At 41.4% G+C, this 23,833-nt stretch overlaps 1 protein-coding gene across 1 annotated transcript in view; it reads right to left on the reverse strand.

Annotated features, from left to right (window-relative positions):
* Positions 1 to 13,907, reverse strand: part of LOC116220738 (semaphorin-7A-like) — a 25,499-nt gene extending 11,592 nt beyond the window's left edge. Inside the window, exons 1-5 of the mRNA XM_031568751.2 lie at positions 13,523 to 13,907; positions 3,465 to 3,616; positions 3,162 to 3,200; positions 2,824 to 2,922; positions 2,382 to 2,445 (exon numbers count right to left, since the gene is read on the reverse strand). Coding sequence (XP_031424611.1) covers positions 2,382 to 2,445; positions 2,824 to 2,922; positions 3,162 to 3,200; positions 3,465 to 3,616; positions 13,523 to 13,622 — 454 coding nt within the window. The 5' untranslated portion in view covers positions 13,623 to 13,907. The remainder of the gene's footprint in view (positions 1 to 2,381; positions 2,446 to 2,823; positions 2,923 to 3,161; positions 3,201 to 3,464; positions 3,617 to 13,522) is intronic.
* Between the last annotated feature and the right edge of the window lie 9,926 nt (positions 13,908 to 23,833).

Below are 23,833 nucleotides of genomic sequence, written 5' to 3' on the forward strand. Positions count from 1 at the left end.
CCTAATTTTAATAAATGTTATTGGCAAAGATAACAATTTACATTACAGTTCGTAATACTCTCAGAACCAGATCATTTGTTCTTCTCTGCCTGAACCACCAGTGTCTCCATGGCCCGCTTTCGCTGTTTTGCCACGTCTCTATGGGGCGCCGTTTGTAAAATGTTGCAGGTTCGAAAATCCTGCTCAGTTTAGGTACATGTAGCATTATCATATGGAAAAAAAGCATGACAATATTCTTTTTCAAGCATTTAGAGATAAATTCATGTAAATTCATGCGATTTCCAAGGATAATTTTTGGCAGTAACACAAAGTTGTTAAATAATATAAATCTTTCATCTAAATGTTAATGTTAATTGTTAAATGTAAATGTTAAATATAAATGTAAATGTAAATGTTAAATATAAACGTAAATGTTCGATGTTAAATATAAGTGTTAAATGTAAAATGTAAATACAAATATCAAATGCTAAATGTAAATGTTAAATGTAAATGTAAATGTTAGATGTAAATGTTCAGTCTACATGTCAGACTTGACGACAGAACATTACAATATTTACGGTAATTCATAGCTTTCAGTCACACTACAAGGGATACCTTGCGGGCAAAAGCGAAGATGTCGACCAACAGTGGACATCGTCGAGCAGTGCAGCCTACTCAATTACGATCGCCATCAAACACAGATCATACCACAATAGCCAGACAGAGATATCTAGAAAAAAATTACATTTTGGGAACCTGTGATCCCTTTACTGCACCCGCTGATATTTGTATTTCTATAACGTCGTAGAAGTCCCTGCCTGAGCTCCAGTTTGGAGATATTTACATCTATCTAATAAAAAATGATAGTCATTTCATTTTCAGAAGGGGATGGGTTCATAACGATGTCGTCTGGAAGGTGAAAACTAATAAACATCTTCATTATCAGAGCAAAGATGATTGGCATTTAATAGCTAGCTACCAGTTAGCGAGCTACATGCTATTAGCTAGCAGCCTTTAGCCTACCCAACACTGTTCTTTATCATTTGACACAATTTCCTGGTTAACACAAGTACAACCACCTGGTCTGGCGAATGACAACTGAAATTATCTTCCCAAGTATTTTCTACTGGCATTGTAGTATTACCAGTTGGATGACAAAATACAGTAGCCTAGCCTACTTGCTGAGGTACTTGTCGCTATCTCAGAGCAGAAACCGGGTAATCCAATTTTAATCGTGTTGATACTTTGTTTCTTGACTTTATTTCTTGATCTATTCCCGTTTTAGGTAGTTATTCTGATAAATGAGGCGACCAAAACAGGGTTACTGCTTTTATTGCAAGCTCCAAAAATAAAGCTACTTTACTGCCCGCCTGAGAAAAGTTGACCCAGAAGACGTCTACAATCAGCTGGAAACAGCCAGGCTTGTCTCCTCGCCAATTTGAACAGCCAACCGAGCAACAACTGTCTGGCATTTTACTACCTATGTCAGACAATTTTAAAGCGGATATATTAAATAATCTTGAATGAAAGATGGTCAGTTCCTGTATAAATTCCAGTGGTAGACAGCTGTGGAGTGTATTTATTGCCCGCAAACTGGTAATTCTGACGTGACATGAAAACTATGAAAGCCAATTACCGTAAATATTGTAAGGTTCAGTCTTCAAATCTGACATGTAGACTGAACATTTAACATTTACATTTAACATTTACATTTAAGATTTACATTTAACATTTACATTTAACACTTATATTTAACATTTATACATAACATTGAACATTTACGTTTATATTTAACATTTACATTTAACATTTACATTTATATTTAACATTTACATTTAGATGAAACATTTATATTATTCAACAACTTTGTGTTACTGCCAAACATTATCCTTACATGAATATCTCTCTAAATGTTTGAAAAAGTGACATTTGAATATTGTTGTGCTTTTTTCCCCATATGATAATGCTAAATGTACCAAAACTGAGCAGGGTTTTAGAACGTGCAACATTTTACAAACGGCGCCCCATACGTCTCAGCCTCGCCCTTTTCTCTTCTTCAGCAGGCGTGCTTTCAGCTTCTGATGGTGGTCTGCACTGGTGATGCAAGGCCCTTCGCGTTAATATTTCCATGCACTCGCGCTCCCTTCTGGCACGCGCACCTGTTCACAATTCACTGAATCTTGCGCTCCTTTCTGGCACCTGCACCTGTTTACAGTTCACTGAATATGAATTACACCCACCCCCCCAAAAAACATTTCTCATCGAATCTACACGATTCACGTAGGTCACCTATTTTGGTTTCAAAACGGCGAATTTCGCCGAAAGGTGAGGGATTTTCATGTCTGTTTAGTGACACTTTATTTACTGGAGAAGCAAACACTAAGTCAGCAGTTTCAACCTACCAGTGAGTAGTGCTGGCTCTCCCCCTCCATAAATGGATGTGCAGTTTGTTGAGCCATTCACGTCCTGTTATTTGACAGGGGAACAGCAAAACATATTACGAATAAAACCAAAATGGTTTGTAAACACTGTAAAAGAAAGTTTCTACTGCTAACAACATTAATATTATGTAGTATATAGAACGCTTCCACAATGTATTAACGCTACAATGCTACTACATGAGAAAGAAAGTTCTTAAAGGCCAAACATTTCTCGCACCTCTCGCAAGAGCCCAAGATGGAACCAGATGCGTACGAGTCTTTATCACTAATTGGCTAATGGCTTTTATGAGAAGTAATGATAATAAACATTGTCCACGACAATCCAGCTTCTACCCTGCTCACTTTACACTTTTGCAGCGTGGTGTGCTGTGCTATGATGAATTGTTTCACTCCTACACTGTACCTTGTAGCAGCAGGTACCTTGTTGGACCTCTTTAACTGCTGTGCACACAAACAGAGGGTATCCATCTCTCCCTGGCTGCATCACGGTGATACCACAGTCCTGAAAAATGAGAAGAGATAGATCCATATTCCGGTATCATCACTGAAGTTATTTACGTTGTCTTAAAAGTATGTTGGTGCTTTGCAATCAGTTAAACATTGAGGTGATGTATGCAGTATATTTTTTATCAGTATGTGCCCTCCCTGGGTGGCAAACACCTTGATGATTTCTGTCTGATGATTTTTGTTTAATGTGTGTGTGTGTGTGTGTCTCCTGGAGCAGTACTTCATCATACTAACCGTCTTTACTGTATCACACGGAATCGGAATTCTCTGCACCTAAACAGAACACAAATGAGGAGAATCTTCATAATCAAATCATTCCAAAACACCAAATCCTGGTATTTAGCATACTATATTTAGCATACTAGAAAATGCGCAAAAACAAGACAAGAATACGTGTTTGCCTCTGTACAGTGTTTTGCCAAGTTGGCAAATTTCACACTACTGCCATCAGTGGAGCTATTGTCCCACAGGTTTCACCTTGCTCTAGACATGATCTCATACGGGTAGGTGACTGTTAAACACAACAAGAGCCCTGACCATTGTCTGGCCTTGGTTCTTCTGGAAATTGAGACGGAACAGATGTCGTCCACCTCCAGCATAAATCTCATCTTTAGATCCCAGAATCAGCTTCAGAGTGGTAAGGTGTTCATCCATCTGCTCAACCAGCGGCCATCGTGGAAATGTAATTTCTGAAAGAACAGTCAAAACATCAACATGACAAAAGGTGTGGCATTTAAAAAATAAAGAACGAACCGTGACTGAAACATCACTGTAAGAACATGGTTCACAGACAAGGCCAACTGCATGCAAAGTTTAAAAGGCTCAGGTAACTCAACTGCCTACAACTGCCTTAAGCTATGACTACAACGCGGGTAGCCAAAATACCCTGGGAGACAAGCTCAAGCAAACCATATGGTTAAGAATTACTGATGACTCATAGTCAGTCTGGCATGGTTTCTGCTGAGAAGAAATACTTTGGTCGGCATTTCACAGCGGCTTCAATGCGCAGTAATTAGTCTAAAAGCATCACTAAAGGACAGAGGCACTATGGTTTGAACACACACTTCTAGCATTAGAATACTGCAGCGGTAGATAGTCCTGCTGCAAAATCATTCCGTTGTTTTTCACTGTTCAGTACATGCCAGTAATGTCCGACTGAGTCAGTGGTGATGATGTGGCCTTTTAATGATTTTAATGATGTATTTACTGAAGATTCATTTCTGCTGTGTCGTTTCAACCTTGAAATTGTGATAATATGACCCTCTAAGTAAACATGACATATGTGTCAAGAAAAAAGTCAACAAAAACAGGCTTGACACCCGTTAGAATCAGTGTTTATGCATGCTTACCTCAAATCAATAAAGTAATAACATTTCTAACTAATAAATAAGGCGTCATCTCAGAATTCAAGTCACAATTGTGGCCCAATATTTGCAATGTAAACTGTAGATTGTATTTTAGATGAGACTTTATTCTCATTCAGCACAGAATGGGTACAAAGCCACTACAATTCAGTTACCATTTCCAGAAGTGCAAAAATAAAGTATTATTTACAGATTGCACCCACAGGCATAATTTAGAAATATTTGAAGTAGCACAAAACACACACAGCATTTAGTTTGCGCAGCGTAGCGGAGACGCTCACCGGGTTATCACGCATATAACTTTTCCTAGGCAATATTTGTTAACTTAGCCTACTCTGGTTTTGAATATAGGGTACCACTCGTGCGAAGGAAATCACCCGCAGATTGTCGCAGGATATTACGCAGATCTTGTCAGGCACTGACAAAGCATGCATGCGTAGTGCACATCATAGGCCTGATTTCTTCAATGCAATGCCATTTTGGATAGTGTTGTGTGTGTCCTGCTGGTAACAAGAGGTAGGCTAATCAGCGAATGTTGCATTTGTTTCACCAACTTTATTAGGAGACGGGCAAATACCTGTCTCTGCGCTGAAGCTGCAGTTTTTTTTTCCGCCCATGGGCCTATGTCTTTACGTTGTGATGCCCAAATAATAAAGGCTATACTATAAAACACATGTGATTCAATTCAATTCAATTTTATTTATATAGCGCCATAACAATACAATTGTCTCTAGGCGCTTATGTGATGTGGTCAGATAACTCCATTTGAGCGCCTAACTAATAGTGGACAATGCAAGGCTACCTTTCAATTTGGGATCTCAGTGGGCCGCACACAGCCAAACTTAACAAGATACTGTTTAAGTGGCACAATAAAGGCCGAAATTGTAAGATAGGCTTAGCCTACTCTATGGCCCCATCTTCAAATATTATTTAAATGTCAGACTCAAAGTTAATTTACATTTACATTTAGTCATTTAGCAGACGCTTTTGTCCAAAGCGTCGTACAAGGGAGAGAACAGTCAAGCTACGGGCATTAGAACTCTGGTGTAACTGTGGTAGGGCTGACTTGCAGCGCGTTGGGCACACGCCCTCTTAGGGGTGGTGGCTATATACGCTGTTTCCGGCTGACTGAGTAATGGCGGTCATTTGAATAGTTTGGCGCGTGTTGCCCGTGGTTGACTGTCGCTGGAAGAACACACTGGTAGGTTTCTATTTATCTGTTTTATTACTGTGATGTCTTGACTATGTTGTACCTGCACCACTAGTCGGCGCTGTGCCAATGACTTGTATGTAGCTCACCCATTCAATTGATGCTTCAGTAAACTATTACAGTTCAAGCTATAAATATATATATAATCCTTCGCATTAACCAGGTACTCTAAAGTGGAAACCACGAATACATAACATTAATTGGCGACGAGGATGCTCTTTAGTTTACCTGCATTGTTTCAGCCGGAGTATTGACTGTGAGTGGAAAGTAAAAAGTGAAGTTTTGCCGTGAAGGAAGAGTTGCTAGCAAACGCTATTGAGCGTGCCAACTAGCAAGAGAGGACGATTGCTAACATGGCTTCATGGGGATTCATCGGTCATATCGACACATTCGACGAATCAGTGGAACAATGGGCTACCTACGTGGAAAGGTTTGAACATTTTGTTACGCCAAACGAAATTGAGAAAGACAAAAAGGTTGTTGTTCTTCTTAGTGTAGTAGGTGCTAAAACCTATGGACTTTTACGTAGCCTAATAGCTCCGGATAAGCCTGGAGAAAAGGACTATAAGGATATTGTGGATGCTTTGCAAGGAAATTTTTCTCTGAAGCCGCTTGCAATTGCCGAAAGATATCGTTTTCATAAACGGGACCAACAAGAGGGAGAATCAGTGACGCAGTACATAGCAGTCATTAAAAAGTTGTCAGAACACTGCGAGTTTGGAGCATACTTGCATGACGCGCTCAGAGACAGGCTAGTGTGTGGATTGAACACAGAGGCAATACAGAAAAGATTGCTGACCGAGGCCGCGCTCACTTTCAAGAGGGCAATGGAGATAGCCGTGTCTATGGAGACAGTAGCAAGAGAAACGCATCAGCTAAGTCGTGCAATGAAAGTGCATGCTATTTCAATGAATAGTCAGCATCGCAACAAGTGTGTGCGCTGTGGAAAAATTAATCATAAGGAAGTGGATTGTTACTACAAGGATAAAAAATGCCACAATTGTGGAAGGACAAGTCACATATCCAAAATGTGTAGAAACAAAGAGACTGTAAATAAGGAGAAAACTGTGAAACCGAAATTTAAAAAGAAGAGGGTGCACCACATGGATGCAAAAGAAATGTCAAACAGTGATGGTAGCACAACGGATTCAGAGTTAACAGTGTATATGATGGCACAGAATGGACATTTGTCACATATGTGCATTAAACCAAAAATCCAAGGGAAGATAATTGAAATGGAGTTAGACACAGGCGCTGCAGTTTCTCTTATTTCAAAAGAACTGTATGACATGCAATTTCGCCACTTACCATTGCGTCATACCAATGTCATACTGAAGACATACACAGGCGAGATGATTTCTCCAGAAGGCGTCATCACAGTCACAGTAAAGATGAATAGGCAGAGGGCTAAGCTACCGCTATATGTGGTTAAAGGGGCCTTGCCTCCACTCGTCGGTAGGGAATGGCTGCGAAAAATACAGATTGACTGGCGGGAAATAAAGTTGATTCGCGAGGAAACACTAGACGGAGTGCTACAGGAGCACAAGAAAGTGTTCAAGAAAGAGCTGGGCACACTGAAAGGCATTGAAGCTTCCATAGCTCTGAAAGCAGAACATCAGCCAAGGTTTTGTCAGGCAAGAGTTGTTCCTTATGCTCTCAGGCCTAAAGTAGGGGCTGAAATTGACAGACTATGTGAAGAGGGCATCATATCACCTTTAAAGTTCAGTGACTGGGCAACGCCCATCGTGCCAGTTGTCAAAAAGAATGGCGATGTAAGGATTTGTGGCGATTTTAAAGTGACAATCAACCCCATTCTGTGTGTAGAGAAATACCCGATTCCACGAATTAAGGACTTATTTGCATCACTTGCAGGCGGGCAGCATTTCAGTAAGCTGTATTTGTCTCATGCATACTTGCAAATGCCTGTTGAAGAGAAATCTCGCAAATACCTTACCATTACAACATCCAAGGGACTGTTCTGCTACAACAGACTTGCTTTTGGAATCACGTCATCACCAGCGATTTTCCAGAGGGCCATGGACCAGGTCCTCCAGGGTCTTTCGAATGTTCACTGCTACCTGGATGACATTCTTATCACGGGCCAGGACCGTATGCATCATTTAAAGAATTTGGACGCAGTCCTGGGACGTTTGGAAGACTTCGGTCTACGACTGAAAAAGGAAAAGTGTGAATTTTTCAAGGATTCACTTGAATACTTGGGCCATGTCATCGATGCCCAAGGTCTGCACAAGACACCAGAGAAAGTCCGGGCAATCGTGGACGCTCCGGCACCTACTGATGTGAGTCAGCTTCGTTCATTTTTAGGGATGATTAATTATTATAGCAGATTCATTCCAAACCTGTCGTCCATTCTTAACCCGCTGAATTCACTCCTGTGCAAAGGAAAGCAATGGCAATGGACATCAGAATGTAAAACAGCTTTTAGGGAAGCTAAGCAGCAGCTGTTATCACAAAGTGTCTTGACTCATTACAATCCAGAGCTCCCCATCAGACTTGCCTGTGACGCTTCACCCTACGGGGTAGGCAGTGTCATTTCGCACATCCTGCCGAATGGACAAGAGAGGCCTATAGCCTTTGCATCAAGGACGCTGATCACGGCGGAGCAGAATTATGCACAGATAGAGCGTGAAGCTCTTTCCATCGTTTTCGGAGTTCGTAAATTCCACCACTACTTGTATGGCAGGAAGTTCACGCTCCTCACAAATCATCGACCGCTGAACACAATTCTGAGCCCGAGCAAAGCTATACCATCTATGGCTGCCGCGAGAATGCAGCGATGGGCTCTACTGTTGGCTGCTCACGATTACAACATACAGTACAGAGAGGCAGCACGCCACTGTAATGCTGACGGGTTGTCACGCGTGCCACTGCCTACACCTACAAAAGAAAGGACTAATTCTGTGGACAGTTTTCACATCAACCACATGGAAGTCTTACCTGTGAGCAGCAAGGAGATCTGCAGAGAAAGTAGGACAGATCCTATCATTGCCCGGGTACTGGAGATGGTATCCACAGGTCGTTTCCCAAGGGTCCAGGATGTGGACAGCGCCCTGATGCCATTCATCAGTAGGAAGGATGAACTGACCCTCCAGCAAGGGTGCCTCATGTGGGGTATCCGCGTCGCCATCCCTCCAAAACTGAGACACAGAGTGTTGTCTGAGCTACACACCGGACACCCTGGTGTGGTGAAAATGAAGGCTGTCGCTCGTAGTTATATGTGGTGGCCAAATTGAGCAAGTGTCAAAGACCTGCCAATCCTGTCAACTTACCCAGAAAGCACCAGGTCCATCACCTCTCCATCCCTGGACATGGCCTGGAGCTCCATGGCAGAGAATCCATGTCGATTTTGCTGGCCCCTTCCAAGGTCATATGTTCATGGTGGTCGTGGACGCTCATTCTAAATGGCCGGAAGACACCTCATGAGCTCCACTACAACTTTCAAGACCGTACAGGTGCTATTCAGTCGTTATGGACTTCCAGAAGTTTTAGTAAGCGACAATGGCCCCCAGTTCACATCGAGTGAGTTTGACATGTTCATGAAGGGAAACGGAGCGAAACACATACGCTCTGCGCCCTTCCACCCAGCCACAAATGGGCTAGCAGAACGCTTTGTGCAAACCTTCAAGCACTCACTGAAACGCTCGGTAGGGACAATGTCAATTCAACACAGACTGGATGCGTTCCTGTTGATGTATCGCAACACTCCGCACTCAACAACCAAGGAATAACCAGCCATGCTGTTCATGCGTTGCAAACTGCGATCAAGACTTGACTTGTTAAAACCAAACGTAGCATCACGAGTAGAGAAAGCGCAAGAGGCGCAGTGTGCTCATCGTGAAATACATGCAAAAGCCAGGTCATTCCAGGTGGGTGACAAAGTGCTAGTTCGTTACCTGTGGCATCACCACAGGTAACACCAGAAGCCACCAGCACACCACTTCAAAAGACTGGTAAGAGATACCCATCTTGTGTTGCTAAACCCCCTGTTAGGTACAGCCCTTAAGGGATACCATATGTGGAAAAGCGTGTTTTTGGGACATTCTGAATAGACTGAAATGTTTGTGTTATAATAGTTTAAGGAGTCACGTCTCAAGAACAAGGGCAGAATAAACCCTTGACGGACTCTGGGGTTTGGGACAGTCTACTCCCTACCTCAAGGTTAGGATATGAGTGTTTTTTATATATATATATATATATATATAAAAATAAATAAATAAAAATAAATCTCATGTTCATGTTCAGTGTGGGAACTACATTAAGTGGGGAGGAGATGTGATGTCTTGACTATGTTGTACCTGCACCACTAGTCGGCGCTGTGCCAATGACTTGTATGTAGCTCACCCATTCAATTGATGCTTCAGTAAACTATTACAGTTTAAGCTATAAAAACGTGTCCGTTTATCCTTCGCATTAACCAGGTACTCTAAAGTGGAACCCACGAATACATAACAATTACCAGGAGGATTACCGTACAGATCACTTGTATTGGTTTGTTAGTTGTGGTGTGACGCTTACAAAAGCAACATTTAAACAAGCAAACATTCTGTCACTGCAGCTACGTATTGAGACCTGCTGAGTGCAGACTGCGCGTAGCTTTTGAGCTGGCGCTTTGGCCGTCTTTTAAGTCGTAAGCATAGTTTTCTGACTACTGTTTTCAGCCATGGAAGCTTACGTATAGAGCACATAAGTAAACAGTATTTCTCCTTGTTTAGGAGGTGCGTTGCTGTCATTGCCCCGTAGCTTTCTCTCTCTCCCTCTCCGAGGTTTGTTTGCGAGAAGCCTGACGCTCCCTAAGGTATATGGTCTTATTTGTGTCTTAACCATGTAAAGTTTGTTGTTGTAAATATTATGTGCAATATGTATCAGGGATCAGTCTGAACTGATGTTTTCTCTTGTCGTGTTTTAGCAGGAAATACACACAGTGCAGTGTTGACCACTGTTTTCCCTTACGTTAATTTGTTTTGGATTTTTTGTCTGTGAGAGAGCCACCAGCATCTTGTTATTTCTTTTGGGTGTTTGTTTCCTTTTGTTTGGATGAATGTGTGTGTCATTATTAGTTAACTGCCACCTGGGTGCTACCAGCCGCTGTATGTAGGTTCAGTGTAACCTATGGACACTGCCTCTGACCTCTTGTTGCATGGTGTTCTAGATCCCCAAACCCAATTGTGTGGAGTGTCTTTAGGCATTGTATCACCTTGTTCTGGATCCTGTGTTAGCCTACGTGTGTAGAGTGACTTGTGATTTGCAGTGTTATAATCCAAATCGTATTGACCTTTATTGGGTGATTGTCAGACTGGTGTTTACTGGTTATCAGTAGCCTGTATATCGTAGTGGAGAACTACTTTGTTGGCAGTGTATGAACGTGTGTGTGTGTGTGTGTGAACTACTGTTTTGTTATATCATTCAATACCATTGACCAGATATTTATTAAATAAAACATACTGTCTATTGCTACATTTCTGCCTCTGTATAATCATTTATTTGATTAGCCTGTGTCCTGTTGATTATATAATATAGTCAGGGTTTGTCACATAACAATAAATACTACTTTACATAAGAAATAATAAAAAAAAACGAAATAGAAAAGAAAAAGAACTGCAGGAATGTAAGTGCAAGTTAAGCACTAGTCGAAGTGCCAGTTTAGGAAGGGAGGTGCTCTTTGAAGAGTTGGGTCTTCAAAAGCTTCTTGAAGGTAGAGAGGGACGCCCCTGCTCTGGTAGTGGTTGGCAGTTCGTTCCACCAACGTGGAACTACAAATGAGAATAGTCTGGATTGCCGTACTTGCATAGACGGCAGAGCCAAACGACGTTCACTAGACGAGCGCGGCATCCTGGGTGCAACATTTGCCCTTACAAGAGCAAAGCAAAGTTCAATGAAGTGAGGGTCCTTCTCGTAAATTGGAGGGTCTGCGCGCTGCCGGAATACTGGCAGCAGTTCTTGGTCCACAACTTTGTTTGACTTGTTTTGACGTAGGCCTATTATTATTATTATTATTATTAACCTATAGGCTATTTAGAATGATGCAGGTTTTTTGCTCTGAAAGTTGGATATCATAAAAGTTTTTTTTTAATCATCGCGATGCAAATGCATGTGTGTATAATAATATTCTGAATTAAAGTTCATGGTTGTGAAATAAATTAATGTATATGTTTATGATTATGTAATCAATTCATTGGGATGTTCATGTGGGCTATAGTGGTTCACGTTCCTGTGCTCACAATTTCGGAACAGCGGGTTGTCGTATAGGGCTACCATAACTTTGGTATCTGGACCAATTAGCATATTTTCGGAATACCGAGTTTTTGGAATACTGGGCTTTCGGAACAATGACATGGCACCCAAATATGCCTCCTTTAGCTACACCTGGACCTGTTCTGCTTCACTTGATGACATAGATGGGTATAAAACCTGAAGTTACCCAGAAAAGGGAATAGACGACTTGAAATATGTTAACATGTTGGTGTGTCTACATGTATTAACATCTGAATATAGCTTTGGATAGAATATACACAAAAGAAGGAATAGCCATCCAGATACAGACTCATTTGTTAATTTGCTGATCCAACACATAATGATTCAAATTAAAGCCTACAACATTCAGTTCACATTCAAATTCAAAGAGTATGTCGACTGATATATGTATGCTCCAACTAACGAACTGACCATTAATATGGCAAAAAGTAATTGGCTGCAGAGCCATGACAGGTTAAACCAATGATTCCAAATAACAGCAACATAAAACATTCTTATGTTAGCCTACACCAGTCGTTCTCAAAGTGTGGTCCGCAAGTGCCTCGTAGTGGTCCGCGACGGCCAAAAGTAAATTATTGTGACATTTCTAACATACAACTCAGAACGAAGAGAACACCGTCAGTAGAAGCCTAGAAGCCTAATCTAGTAAAGAGTAGCCTAATATATTAAGAAGGTCATGGATCGGTGGCAGGGCTGTAGTGGAGGGTAAACGCACGTAAACGCCGTTTACGCACCTCTGGAATTTTGGAAATAGCGTTTACGCACCTCTAAATATCGTTTACGCACCTGTAAGTGGCGTTTACGCACCTCAAAGTTCCCTGGGCCTTGTATTATGCCGTTGGAATAATCAGAAATAAATTTGGTGTCATTTTAAAACACCTACATTTTTCAAATTGTTGAACATATAAACGCTGTAGTCTGAATCATTTTTATCTGCGCTGTATTATGGTCTGTGACCCTCCAATCGGTGCCTTGGCTACGGCGGCAACACCAATCAGGATCCAGGAAGTATGTAAACACATACACATTGTGGATTAGCCTGCCTGCCTACCTGTTCGGAATGGATTAATTAGCCATGGATATCAGGCGATTTTTGAAGAGACCATCAGTGCATCGGACAACATTGCATTAAGACAGGGACAAACTCTATTAATAACGTGCTTTCAAATACGATGATTCAGGTAACAAGCCAGCCTTCCCGGTGCCATCTAAATAGGCCTAATAAAACGTCAATTATTTCAGCAATTGAAGATGCATGAGTAATTATCATCACGCATATCGCTGTAGATTAGGCTAATTCATTGAAAATTGTAGACAGATTCTTTGCAGATTCTTTTCAAGTCACGCATGGAGCAGGGTTCCAGATGCTTTGCCTAGCGCATTGTCATATCTAACTAGCCTATATCAACTGTACACATGTCTCAACTGTTCTCAGTCTACCCTACCGATAAAAAAGGAGTGCCCACCCGCGAAAATCACGTACCGCTAACAATTGTCTGTTGCCAGGTCTGGGTAGGAGGCCTGTTGTTCCGGGGATATACTATTTAGTTAGATGGTCCGCGAGTTTTTTTTTTATTAGCTAAATGGTCCTTGGTCTGAAAAAGTTTGAGAAACACTGGCCTACACATACTCACACAACTTATTTTACATACTCATACAACTGCCGAACAGTGCAGTCAGTCAACACCATAGGCTACCAAATGGTCTGAAATAATAACCCAACATCAAAAACAACTCTGGACACTTACCACGTTCTGTCAATTTCAATCTAGCTTTATGGAAACCCTCCGCCATTGACTGTAGAGTAATTATTAAGAGAACGAGCAGGAAAAGACCGACGTTAGCCATCGCAACTCAAACTTCAAATGAGTGCTGCTCTACTACCGCACTGAAAGATTAGCCTATGTGAGGTGAGGAGGCGTTCAATTCCATAAATTAACCTCTTGGTGTTTGGAACCTCTTCTTGGAGTTATTTTTGAAAATGATATCTGTTCCATTGAAACTGTCGCTGTTTGGAACTGTGACAGGTGACTTGTTCTACTTTACTTACCGTTATTAATGTTTCATGATGTGTTCTGTGTGGAGCAGCATAAGAACTACGATCTTATTGTAATACCTCCTAACATAATAGGGGGCATCAAAGCCCTGAAAATAATCCAGTTTGACGAATGTTGCAACGTTTTAATAAGCCTGTTGCGTTGCTAACTACTCTAGATAAATACATTGTGATTTATTGCATTTGCGAATTTTGTCATTTTAGCAGACTCATCTTGCAAATAACCATAGAGTGAAATGGTAGCTGTTACGTGCACGGCTCAATGCATGAAACATAAAGGGGAGGCCACACAGAATTTATAATAATAATAATAATAATAATAATAATAGAAGTTATTTATTTAACGATACAAGATTTATATTTATATTATATTTGAGCAAAAAGTGTGGTGAATATCAGTATTGTGAATAGAAACCAAAGATGTAATGTAAAGTCAGTTCAAGAGTAATTCAAAACAAACGAAGACGATAATCCAAAATTCAACGACTAATCCAAAACCAACGAGTATCCAAAACAAACGATCCAAAACCAATCTCTATCCAACGATAACCAAATGCCGGGCATTCAAAGCCCTCCCGTCTGCCGGTTGATCAGGGCTTTTGTAGCCCATCCAATCCAATCAATGATACACCTGTCCACACAGGTCACACAACGTGTGTGAGAGACAGAATGATGATGATAGCTCTGATCACGTAGAAGCATTCACACTGGCATGCCTGAATACAGAAACTTCAATGCAGAGAATTAAACCATTCGAAGTCAACGTGGAAGTGAATAAAAAGAAAGTAAACTTAAATAGACACAGGATGCAGTGTGAGCATTGTGAATGAAATTAAATTCAATGAGATGTGGGAAGAAAATAAACGCCCCAAATTAAATGAAAGCAAACAGTCTCTGAAGTCATACACGGGAGAGAAAATCAAAATAGTGAGAGTTTCTGAAGTAAAAGTGAACTATGCTCAGCAAATTAAGACATTGCCCCTAGTGGTGGTGAAGGGCACTGGACCTAGCTTGTTAGGTAAAGGCTGGCTGGAGGCTTTAAAGGGCAAGTGGGATGAAATCAAATATGTAAAAACAGAGGCACACGAGCTACAGGAAGTACTGTCAAAGCATGAGGAGGTTTTCAAACAAGAACTAGGCATGTTAAAAGGCATGAAGGCAACAATCCGTGTGTCTGCGGATGCCCGTCCAAAATGTGTACAGGCCCCGCTCAGTTCCGTATGCCATGAGGGCGAAAGTCGAAGAGGAGATAGATAGGCTCCTGAAAGAGGGCATCATATCACCTGTCAAGTACGCTGAGTGGTCGGCGCCGATTGTTCCTGTGTTGAAGCCGGAGGGCTCTATTAGAATATGCGATGATTACAAACTAACAGTAAACAGCGCCTCCTCACTAGAGCAATACCCTATTCCTCATGTAGAAGACCTGTTCAATACACTGGCAAGAGGGAAACGTTTCTCCAAGCTTGATTTAAGCCATGCCTATCATCAGATCGTGATGGACGATGAGTTCAAGAAATACCTAACAATAAACACACACAGAGGCCTTTCACCTACAATAGGCTTGCGTTCGGAGTCTCATCCCCTCCAGCAATATTTCAGAGAACAATGGAGAGTCTGCTACAAGGCCTGCCCAGAGTAGCTGTTTACCTGAACGACATATTACTGACTGGAAGAGACACTGTAGAGCATCTGAGCACGCTGGATGAGGTACTCAGACGACTGAAAGAGGCAGGACTGCGACTGTGCAGAAGCAAGTGTGCATTCTGGCAAGACCAGGTTGAGGACTTGGGTCACAAGATTGACGCTGAAGGCCTGCACCCAGTGCAAAGCAAGGTAACAGCCATCGAGGAAGCTCCACCTCCAACCACAGTGACTGAGCTGAAAGCATATCTTGGCCTTTTAAACTACTATAACAAGTTCCTCCCTAATCTCTCCACACGCTTAGCACCATTACACAGATTGTTAAGAAAAGACATTCAGTGGACTTGGAAGAAAGAACAAGAAGATGCGTTTTGTTTGTTTAAACAGCTGCTGAAATCAGCAAAAGTCCTGGCTCACTATTCAGCAGACAAAGAACTTGTGCTGGCATGCGACGCCTCACCGTACGGAGTCGGCGCCGTGCTGTCACACGTCATGGAAGACGGAAGTGAAAAGCCCATAGGCTTCATGTCACGCACGCTGACCCCAGCTGAAAAGCGTTACTCACAGCTCGACAAGGAGGGGTTAGCCATCATATTCGGAATCAAGCGATTTCACAAGTACATCTATGAACATTCACTATCAGCACTGACCACAAGCCATTGATCTCGAAAACTACAAATCACTCGGTAGATACGTTAAAGCCTCAGTCTGATATGACCTAGCTCTCGGCTAGTAATAACTACTTACTAACCGAGAGTGGGGTCTGTCTTGTTTCGTACTGTATGTACAAAATCAGGAGCACACTGACGTGCTATAAACTGTATTTTATTAATACTGATGCGGGAGTAACATAATAAGTGACCTAGCTGTGTCACATCTCACTCTAAACACGCACTGAGGATGCGCAGTAGGAATGTAACATATAAATCATGAAGCACACTGATTGGCCAACAGTAACATATCAAATAATATTCAATGTGAATATTACAGGGTCATGCCGGGAAATATAGTACTGTTGGCTTACTGTATGTGATTCAGCAGGGGATTACCGTGCCCTAGGACCTACACAGGCGATTTAGGGGTCAATATCTAATATTATTAAGTCCTCATATTCTCTCTCTCTCTCAAATTCAAATTCAAAAGGAGCTTTATTGGCATGACCATAACGTTCTATAGTATTGCCAAAGCATTCGGGTTGGATATACAGGGCCATCGTTTAGGGGTGAAAGGTGATGACAATTCTAGGGGCCCACAGCCTAGGGGGGGGGGGCACAATCACCCCAGTAGCCTATTATGTAGGCTTCCCTTTCTATGACTAAATTATTATGCATAGGCCAAACTAATACTCATACTAATGCATCAGAGTTAAAACAAAGCCACAAAATCAATAAAATTGAAAAAAAAAAAGTTAAAAAAAAATGTATTTTCCGAGCAATAACCCCCTTCTTTAAAAAATGGTTTGGTCCATGGTTCGCTCCTCTTTTGAGAATGTTGTGCGTAACGTTATTGCTCCCGAACTGCGGCAGCAGCCAGCTGGTTATTAATAGAGAAGCAATGCCAAAACAGAAACATAAATCGGGACGCCAAAAAAGAGAGGAGAGGAAGAAAAGAGAGACCAGGAGCACATCAGAAGCCCAGAATATCACCGATTTTTTTTTCGAAGAAAGGTTAGAGTTTTGTAGCTGCACAGGCGCCCTGTGGTTCACGAGAAATAGCATAGCTCGCCTCGTCCAACGTCACGATGTTGGAGTGACTAATGTTAGGAGCCAGCTACTAACATTACTGCATTAACCGAATGACACTAACGTTTAACGTTACGTGTGGTCAGCAGTGTAAAATAATCGCCTGACAAGCCTGACATTACAAAATCATCCACAGAAAAGATCAGTAAGGCAGAGACAATGGCAGTGAAGAATTGTATCAAAATTGAATTGTAGTTTTTGATATTTATTTTACAAGAAAGTATTTCATTGTGTTGTCTATTTTATTATTTTGCAAGAAATTCTAATAGAGTTGTAGATGTTACATAACTACCTTGGTGATTTGAATATTAACAGCTCCACCTTGTGGAGTATCTTGAGCCTGTATAATGTGAGTGTTGCACCAGGTGCTTGATTTTTACATAATAATAATACCCAGTATCTATTTGTTGAGTGGTTAATTAGGGTTCCTCCGTCAGGAGGAAACCTATTGTTATTGTAGATATTATTATTATTATTCTTGTGCCATTGAAGTCAATGGCAGCCCCTAGAACCGTATGGTAACTTTTTCTGAAATTTGGCACACTCATTAAGGACAGTCCCTTCTTCACTCACACCAAGTTTCATGTCTCCCACTAGACCACACTAGCGCCACCAACGGGTCAAAGTTGGACTTTTGTTAACACTGTAACTTTTGAACCGTTTGACCGATTTTCAAAAATGAGGTACCATTGGATTCCTTGGATCAAGACGAATTCAACACACACTATGGCGTCAATTTCCGGTTATATAGATTTTCCGCAATTTCCGGTTTTATCAAAAACCTTTGAAAGGCATCAACTCCTACAATTTTTGTCAAATCTTCTTCAAAATCACCAGAGATGATCTTCAGACCAAGCCTCACAAAAGTTCTTCAACAGAATTTTGATCCTCACAACCGTTTGTCCGGTACAGCCACTGAAATTCAGCAGAAAAGATGCCAAACAGGAAGTAAAGTCATATCTCAGCAAATCTTTCAGATATCAACACCAAACTTGGTAAGCACGTGGGAGACACTACAACATGTTCCCATGTGCAAAGGCAACTTCATATCTTCAAAAATGATTGATATAAAGCAAATTGCATTAATCGCTAACGCTAAAACAATGTTTTACACATTTTTCATTCAAAAAGTGATACTCTGATTCAATCACAAGTTCATATGAAGACACTTGAGAATGTTTAGTACACAAATCTGAAAAAAAGTTGACTGTAAGATGAAAAGTAGATTTTTGGTGAATATTTGAAACATGCATGCTTGGCTAATTGCTACCACGATTTCCAATATAATCTGTCCCTGTCCGCTCCTTCGCTCCCCGCGCGGCTTGCCCCATTTCTCACAGACACAAACTTTCACCTGACACCCAATGTAATGTAACCGGGTAGCTTTAGGACCCAGGAGTTTATAGACAGCCCAAGGGTGACAGGCTACATTTGTTAGCTTGAGGATCCAGTAGCTTCTAGACAGCCCATGGCTGACGTGCTGTTTTCTTAAAGTGGCATTATACAGTAATTGTACATCAGGATTAGGGTTAGGATACGCAGTTTTACCTTAAAATAACAGGTTTTTTTTTTAAATTGGGGCGCTACAATGACTTTTCATATGGAGAATCGCCTCCGTGCCATTGCCATTTCAAGAGATTTCGTTAGTTTTAGCCGCTAGCATATCGTTAGCGATTAGCAATTGTTCCGTTATCCTTAGGGTGACCAGACGTCCGGACTTTTAATGCGCTGTTCGGCGCAGCATCAAGCCGGACGCATATTTGTCCTCCTTTTTGGAGTTGGAGGTGCAGAACCCAGCTTGACCGCAGCAGAGAAAGTGATTGTAACCCCCAAAAATCTAAAGAGTTATGTCTGGAAATGTTTCGGATTTTGGTCAGTTGGTTGTAAACTTGTTGAGCCTACAGCTAAACCAGTGTGTAAGCTAAGTCAAGCTAGAGTTAGCTAACCATTCAACAACTAGCAACTTGAGGCTACATCTCCAAAATGTGCACCCAAGTGAATATGGCCTAATATGTGGAACTTCAGCGAAACAGCCACGACTGGATACATATTTTGCGCCGTCCGCCACAAGTTCGTTGTCTGCGGCACGACAGGAGGCCTGCACGCAAAAAATGATTTCGTTCATATGCAAGGACATGAGGCGTGTGTGGTGGATGGGATATGCTTCATGGAGTTCTGTGAAGCACTGGAACCGAGGTACCGTATCTCATTTTATTTTACGTTAACAGAAACATTACTTGTGTGAGCTAGTCGCTACTGTACTGACTGTATATTGCATGAATAAAATAGATTGGATAAGCTACAACAGCTTCATGCACTGGTTTGATTATTTGCCGTTTCATGCCAAGGAAAAGTTTCATGTTTACCACAGCCCAGCTCGCTCGGAGCGTTCAATGTCGGTTCTATACTGTAAAACTTCAATTAATGTTAATAATATTAGTTTCAATCACTGAATGAAGCCTGCCATATTTGGGACAAGAATCGCGACCTTAAATTGCTTGCACGAAACTCTTGATCAGCACTCAGCATTTGTTTATTGTTGTCGTTCATTTAAACCGATGCAGAGGGCGCGACGATAAGGGAGGGAGAGAGAGAGAAAGAAAGAGTGCGTGCGAGCGAGAGGCCAAGGTCTACGGTCTTGGCCATTAGTTAATTTACTTATTTTTGTGTAGGTAATATGTTGTTAAATATGTTAAAACTTAAATAAATTACCTATACAAGTAGTTATGTCTCGTTGTATTAATTTATCCTGTTATTCACGTGCCTTAATGCGCAACCAGATATTCGAATATGTTTGAATATATGTGTTTTTTGAAAGGGAATATTCGAACGTCATTTTTGAGCAATTTTGACAGCCCTATTGCTGACGTGCCGTTTCCTTAATAAGACCCGCGATAGTTTAAATTGCCGTGTTGTAATGGAGGCAATTATTTGCTGCGAGGTTTACCAAATGCTTTAGGCATTAGCTCTGTGTACTTCAGGTAGGCTGGCAACTCTTACTACATCCATAGTAGCTTGCATATTTGCATGGTGTTCAACATGGTGAGATGTAGCCTAATGTTTTTACCACATAGCGACAGACTCCTCAGCCGTTGACGTGACTGTGGAGTGTTGAGCAGCGAGGTTACAATTGAACAGCCCTCGGTATGTTTTGTTACATAAGTTAAGAACATTTATATAATGATGCTGTTGCTATTGTGTAACTAATACGGGTATTTCTACCACAGGTAGTGTCCAGCGACTGCCACTGTTTTTCCCACATTAGTTTCTCATTGTTTTATTTCTTTCTGTTCTCTGTTTTGTTTAGCTTAAGGGCCTGTTTTGTGTGCTTTATTATTTTGGAGTTATATCTGTATTTTGAGCCTTGGTTATGCTAGGCTTGCTAACCTGGTGACACGTTTTAGTACACTTTGCAGTGAGTGTGTTTGCCCTACAATGCTAAAAAGTTTCAGTCAAATTTGGCAAAATTGCTAGCTTGGATATTATCTTTACATTTCGATGGGTTGGTGGTTACAAACAATGAGGATGCGCATGCAGCTTCAAGGCAGAACAATGCCTACCATTTCACCTTTACTGTATATGTTCCATCCACCCCCCTTTCTGAAAAAAGTTCCATTGATCTGATTTGTTGCTATCTGTTGCTATGAAAACCATTTTAGCCAAGCTAACTAACATTGTTTTTAGCTAACTGACATTACCATTCAATCACAAACAAAACATGAATAGAAATAACTTGCTAACAGGGTCCTCACGTTTAATCAAAAGCTTGTAGTGAGATGCATGACCCCCCGAGACAAGCTTTCATGTTAATAATACTGTTGGTCACCCTGATTGTGCATGTTGTGTAGTTAAATGGGATGAGAGAGTCTGACCATGATAAAGTATTGTCAAGCTGCTGTACCATCTACTGTGTGTGAACTTTTTTCAGAAAGGGGGGGTGGATGGAACATATACAGTAAAGGTGAAATGGTAGGCATTGTTCTGCCTTGAAGCTGCATGCGCATCCTCATTGTTTGTAACCACCAACCCATCTAAATGTAAAGATAATATCCAACCTAGCAATTTTGCCAAATTTGACTGCAACTTTTTAGCATTGTAGGGCAAAGGTACACTTGCAAACAGCTGGACATTAGCTCTACCTTGGTCCAGTTCACTGCATGCCTCTTGTCAGTTGTGTATGACTGAGACTAGAGAGATGTCAATTCAGGGAGAGTTCCTATAACCATGGATTTTTAATCAGTTTTGGGGAATTTTGAAATATTTATGCCTTGGCGTGACCTGCACTGGGAAAGAGGGAAACAGCATGGATGGGGAAAGTGTGTGGGCAGAGCAAGCAGTAGTAGTACATAACCTACAAACGTCCTTTAGTGAAGTGTATCCTCACTTTCATACAGTTATTGTTGTAATCAAAGCTTTTAAAGAATGGATCTCTGCATTAAGGGCCTGACCAGAGCACAGGTGGCCTGACAGAACACGCTTCAAAGTTGTCACTTTCAAAAGGGTGGCATTTTAACCCTGTCAGTCCAAAATGTCTAAAACTTGGTACCCATGACTTATTGCTCATGGGAAACAAAAAAGTCTCAAGAACCCATAATGTCACCAGCATGGATATTTCTCGACAGTGACAATTTGTGAATAATTAAAAAAAATGACTTCAAATCAGCCATTGATCCAATTATCTGTCCAATGTTGTGTACATGTATGAAATACATGTCAGTGTCATGTCAATTTTGTAATGATTGGAATGTTGAGGAGGAACCCGCCATTGCTGCCTGCAGCTATATTTGAAAATTGCTTTCCGATCAGACTAGGTGTAACACTGTAGCCTTAAGTAGCCTCTTATGGGTATTGCACCATGCAAATCCGAGAGAAGAGATGTGAATACAAAGACAACTGATAAGCCATTTAAGCCCAGAACAAAGATATAGCAATAGATATGATGAACAAAATGTCAGAAACAATAGCAATGATTAGTCCGAAGTTGAGGTAAGCAAAGAATTGTATCAAAATTGCATTATAATTTTTGATATTTATTTTTATTTGACAATTCATTTAACAAGAAAGTACTTCATTATGTTCTCTATTTTTGTTATTTTGCAAGACATTCTAATAAAGATGTTACATAGCTGTCTACCTTGGTGATTTGAATATTTAACAGCTCCACCTTGTGGAGTATCTTGAGCCTGTATAATGTGAGTGTTGCACCAGGGTGCTTTATTTTTACATGGCAAAAAGGGATGGTGCCCTTTAAGAACTCTTGGACTCCTCCCTCGTAATGGTCCTGGCTCACCTGACTCAAATGTTGGATATATTTAAGCCCAAGTGGCTGTGCCCTATTTAAAGGGTGCCTCATGTGTAGAGAGGGAGAGCACGGACAGAGGTATTAACTTAAGACAAAAACACTTTCCTGTTTACCGGAGTGAAGGAAGTGTTTTTGTGTCTAGTTGTGTGGACACGGTGTCTTTGTGCTTTGTCTTTGTGTCTTGTATATTGTGCCTGTTATTGTGTGCTTGTTTTGTTTGGTTTGGTTGGTACGGCTAGCTATGTACTTAGCTTCGGGCTGAGTGCCTGGGCCTAGTTTGGGCCTGGCTTGGGCCTTGAGAGGATATCTGGGCCTAATCGGCCAAGCAGGTGCCTAGGGTGCCAAGTTACTTCAGTCCCGGGTGAGTACGGCCTGTATCTGTTATCTGTTTGATTTACATGTGTTTATGTTGTGTGCACTGTGTTGGGGTTGACAGTCCCCCCTGTAAATAAATATATATATATTTTTATATCCAAACCACCATCTCCTGCACTGTATTTTCCCTACACCACCAATTCCAGTCGCCACATCCCAAAAAACAACGTGAGGTGACCGTCCGGTCTCTCACAAATCCAACTTGACATTTGCTCAGGGTATTGTACTCCGTAAGGAAGTTTAGGACTCTAGAATTTATTATACTACAAAATAGCTTCCCTAGGTTACTGTTCACACAAATTCCTCTGTAATTACTAGGGTCAAATTTGCCACCAGATTTGAAAATTGGGGTTATGAGTCCTTGATACCAGATGTCAGGGTAGTAACCTACACTCAGAACTAAGTTGAATAGTTTTAAGATGCCAGTTTGGAATTTTGTGCTCAGGCATTTTATTGTGCAGCAGCGTGGATCTCTCACACTCACTCACTCACTCACTCACTCGGCTGCAGCCGTTTCTCTTCTTATCCCTCCGGGCGACTACGTTTGTGTTTTTGTCCCGGGCCACCCTCTCTCTAGACACCACATCTCAGGAAGACTCCATACAGACAGATGTGCTCCTCCTCAGGAAGAGTCCTCGTGTCTCCTGTGGACTTGTGTATTTGTCAGAGATGAAAAGATAACCTGTGAAAGCAAAAAAGAAGAAGAAGAAAAGGAAATAAAGAAAAGCTTCAGGCTCTACTCCAAAGATGATACATCAGACTCCCTGTGGAGACCAACACTAACCACATACCTAATGCTGCCAGGCCCAGGGGTCGCGACCCCCGCAGGTGCGGCAGGGCTGGGCTGCATCCGTAACGCTGGATGTGGGGAAGCGCCGACCGCCTGGGCGCTTGGGTCTTCTTTGTCCTCACACTTTTAACATTTTTATTTTGACATTAAGTT

This window comes from Clupea harengus, chromosome 6 (assembly GCF_900700415.2).
Source record: "Clupea harengus chromosome 6, Ch_v2.0.2, whole genome shotgun sequence".
Lineage (NCBI taxonomy): Eukaryota > Metazoa > Chordata > Actinopteri > Clupeiformes > Clupeidae > Clupea > Clupea harengus.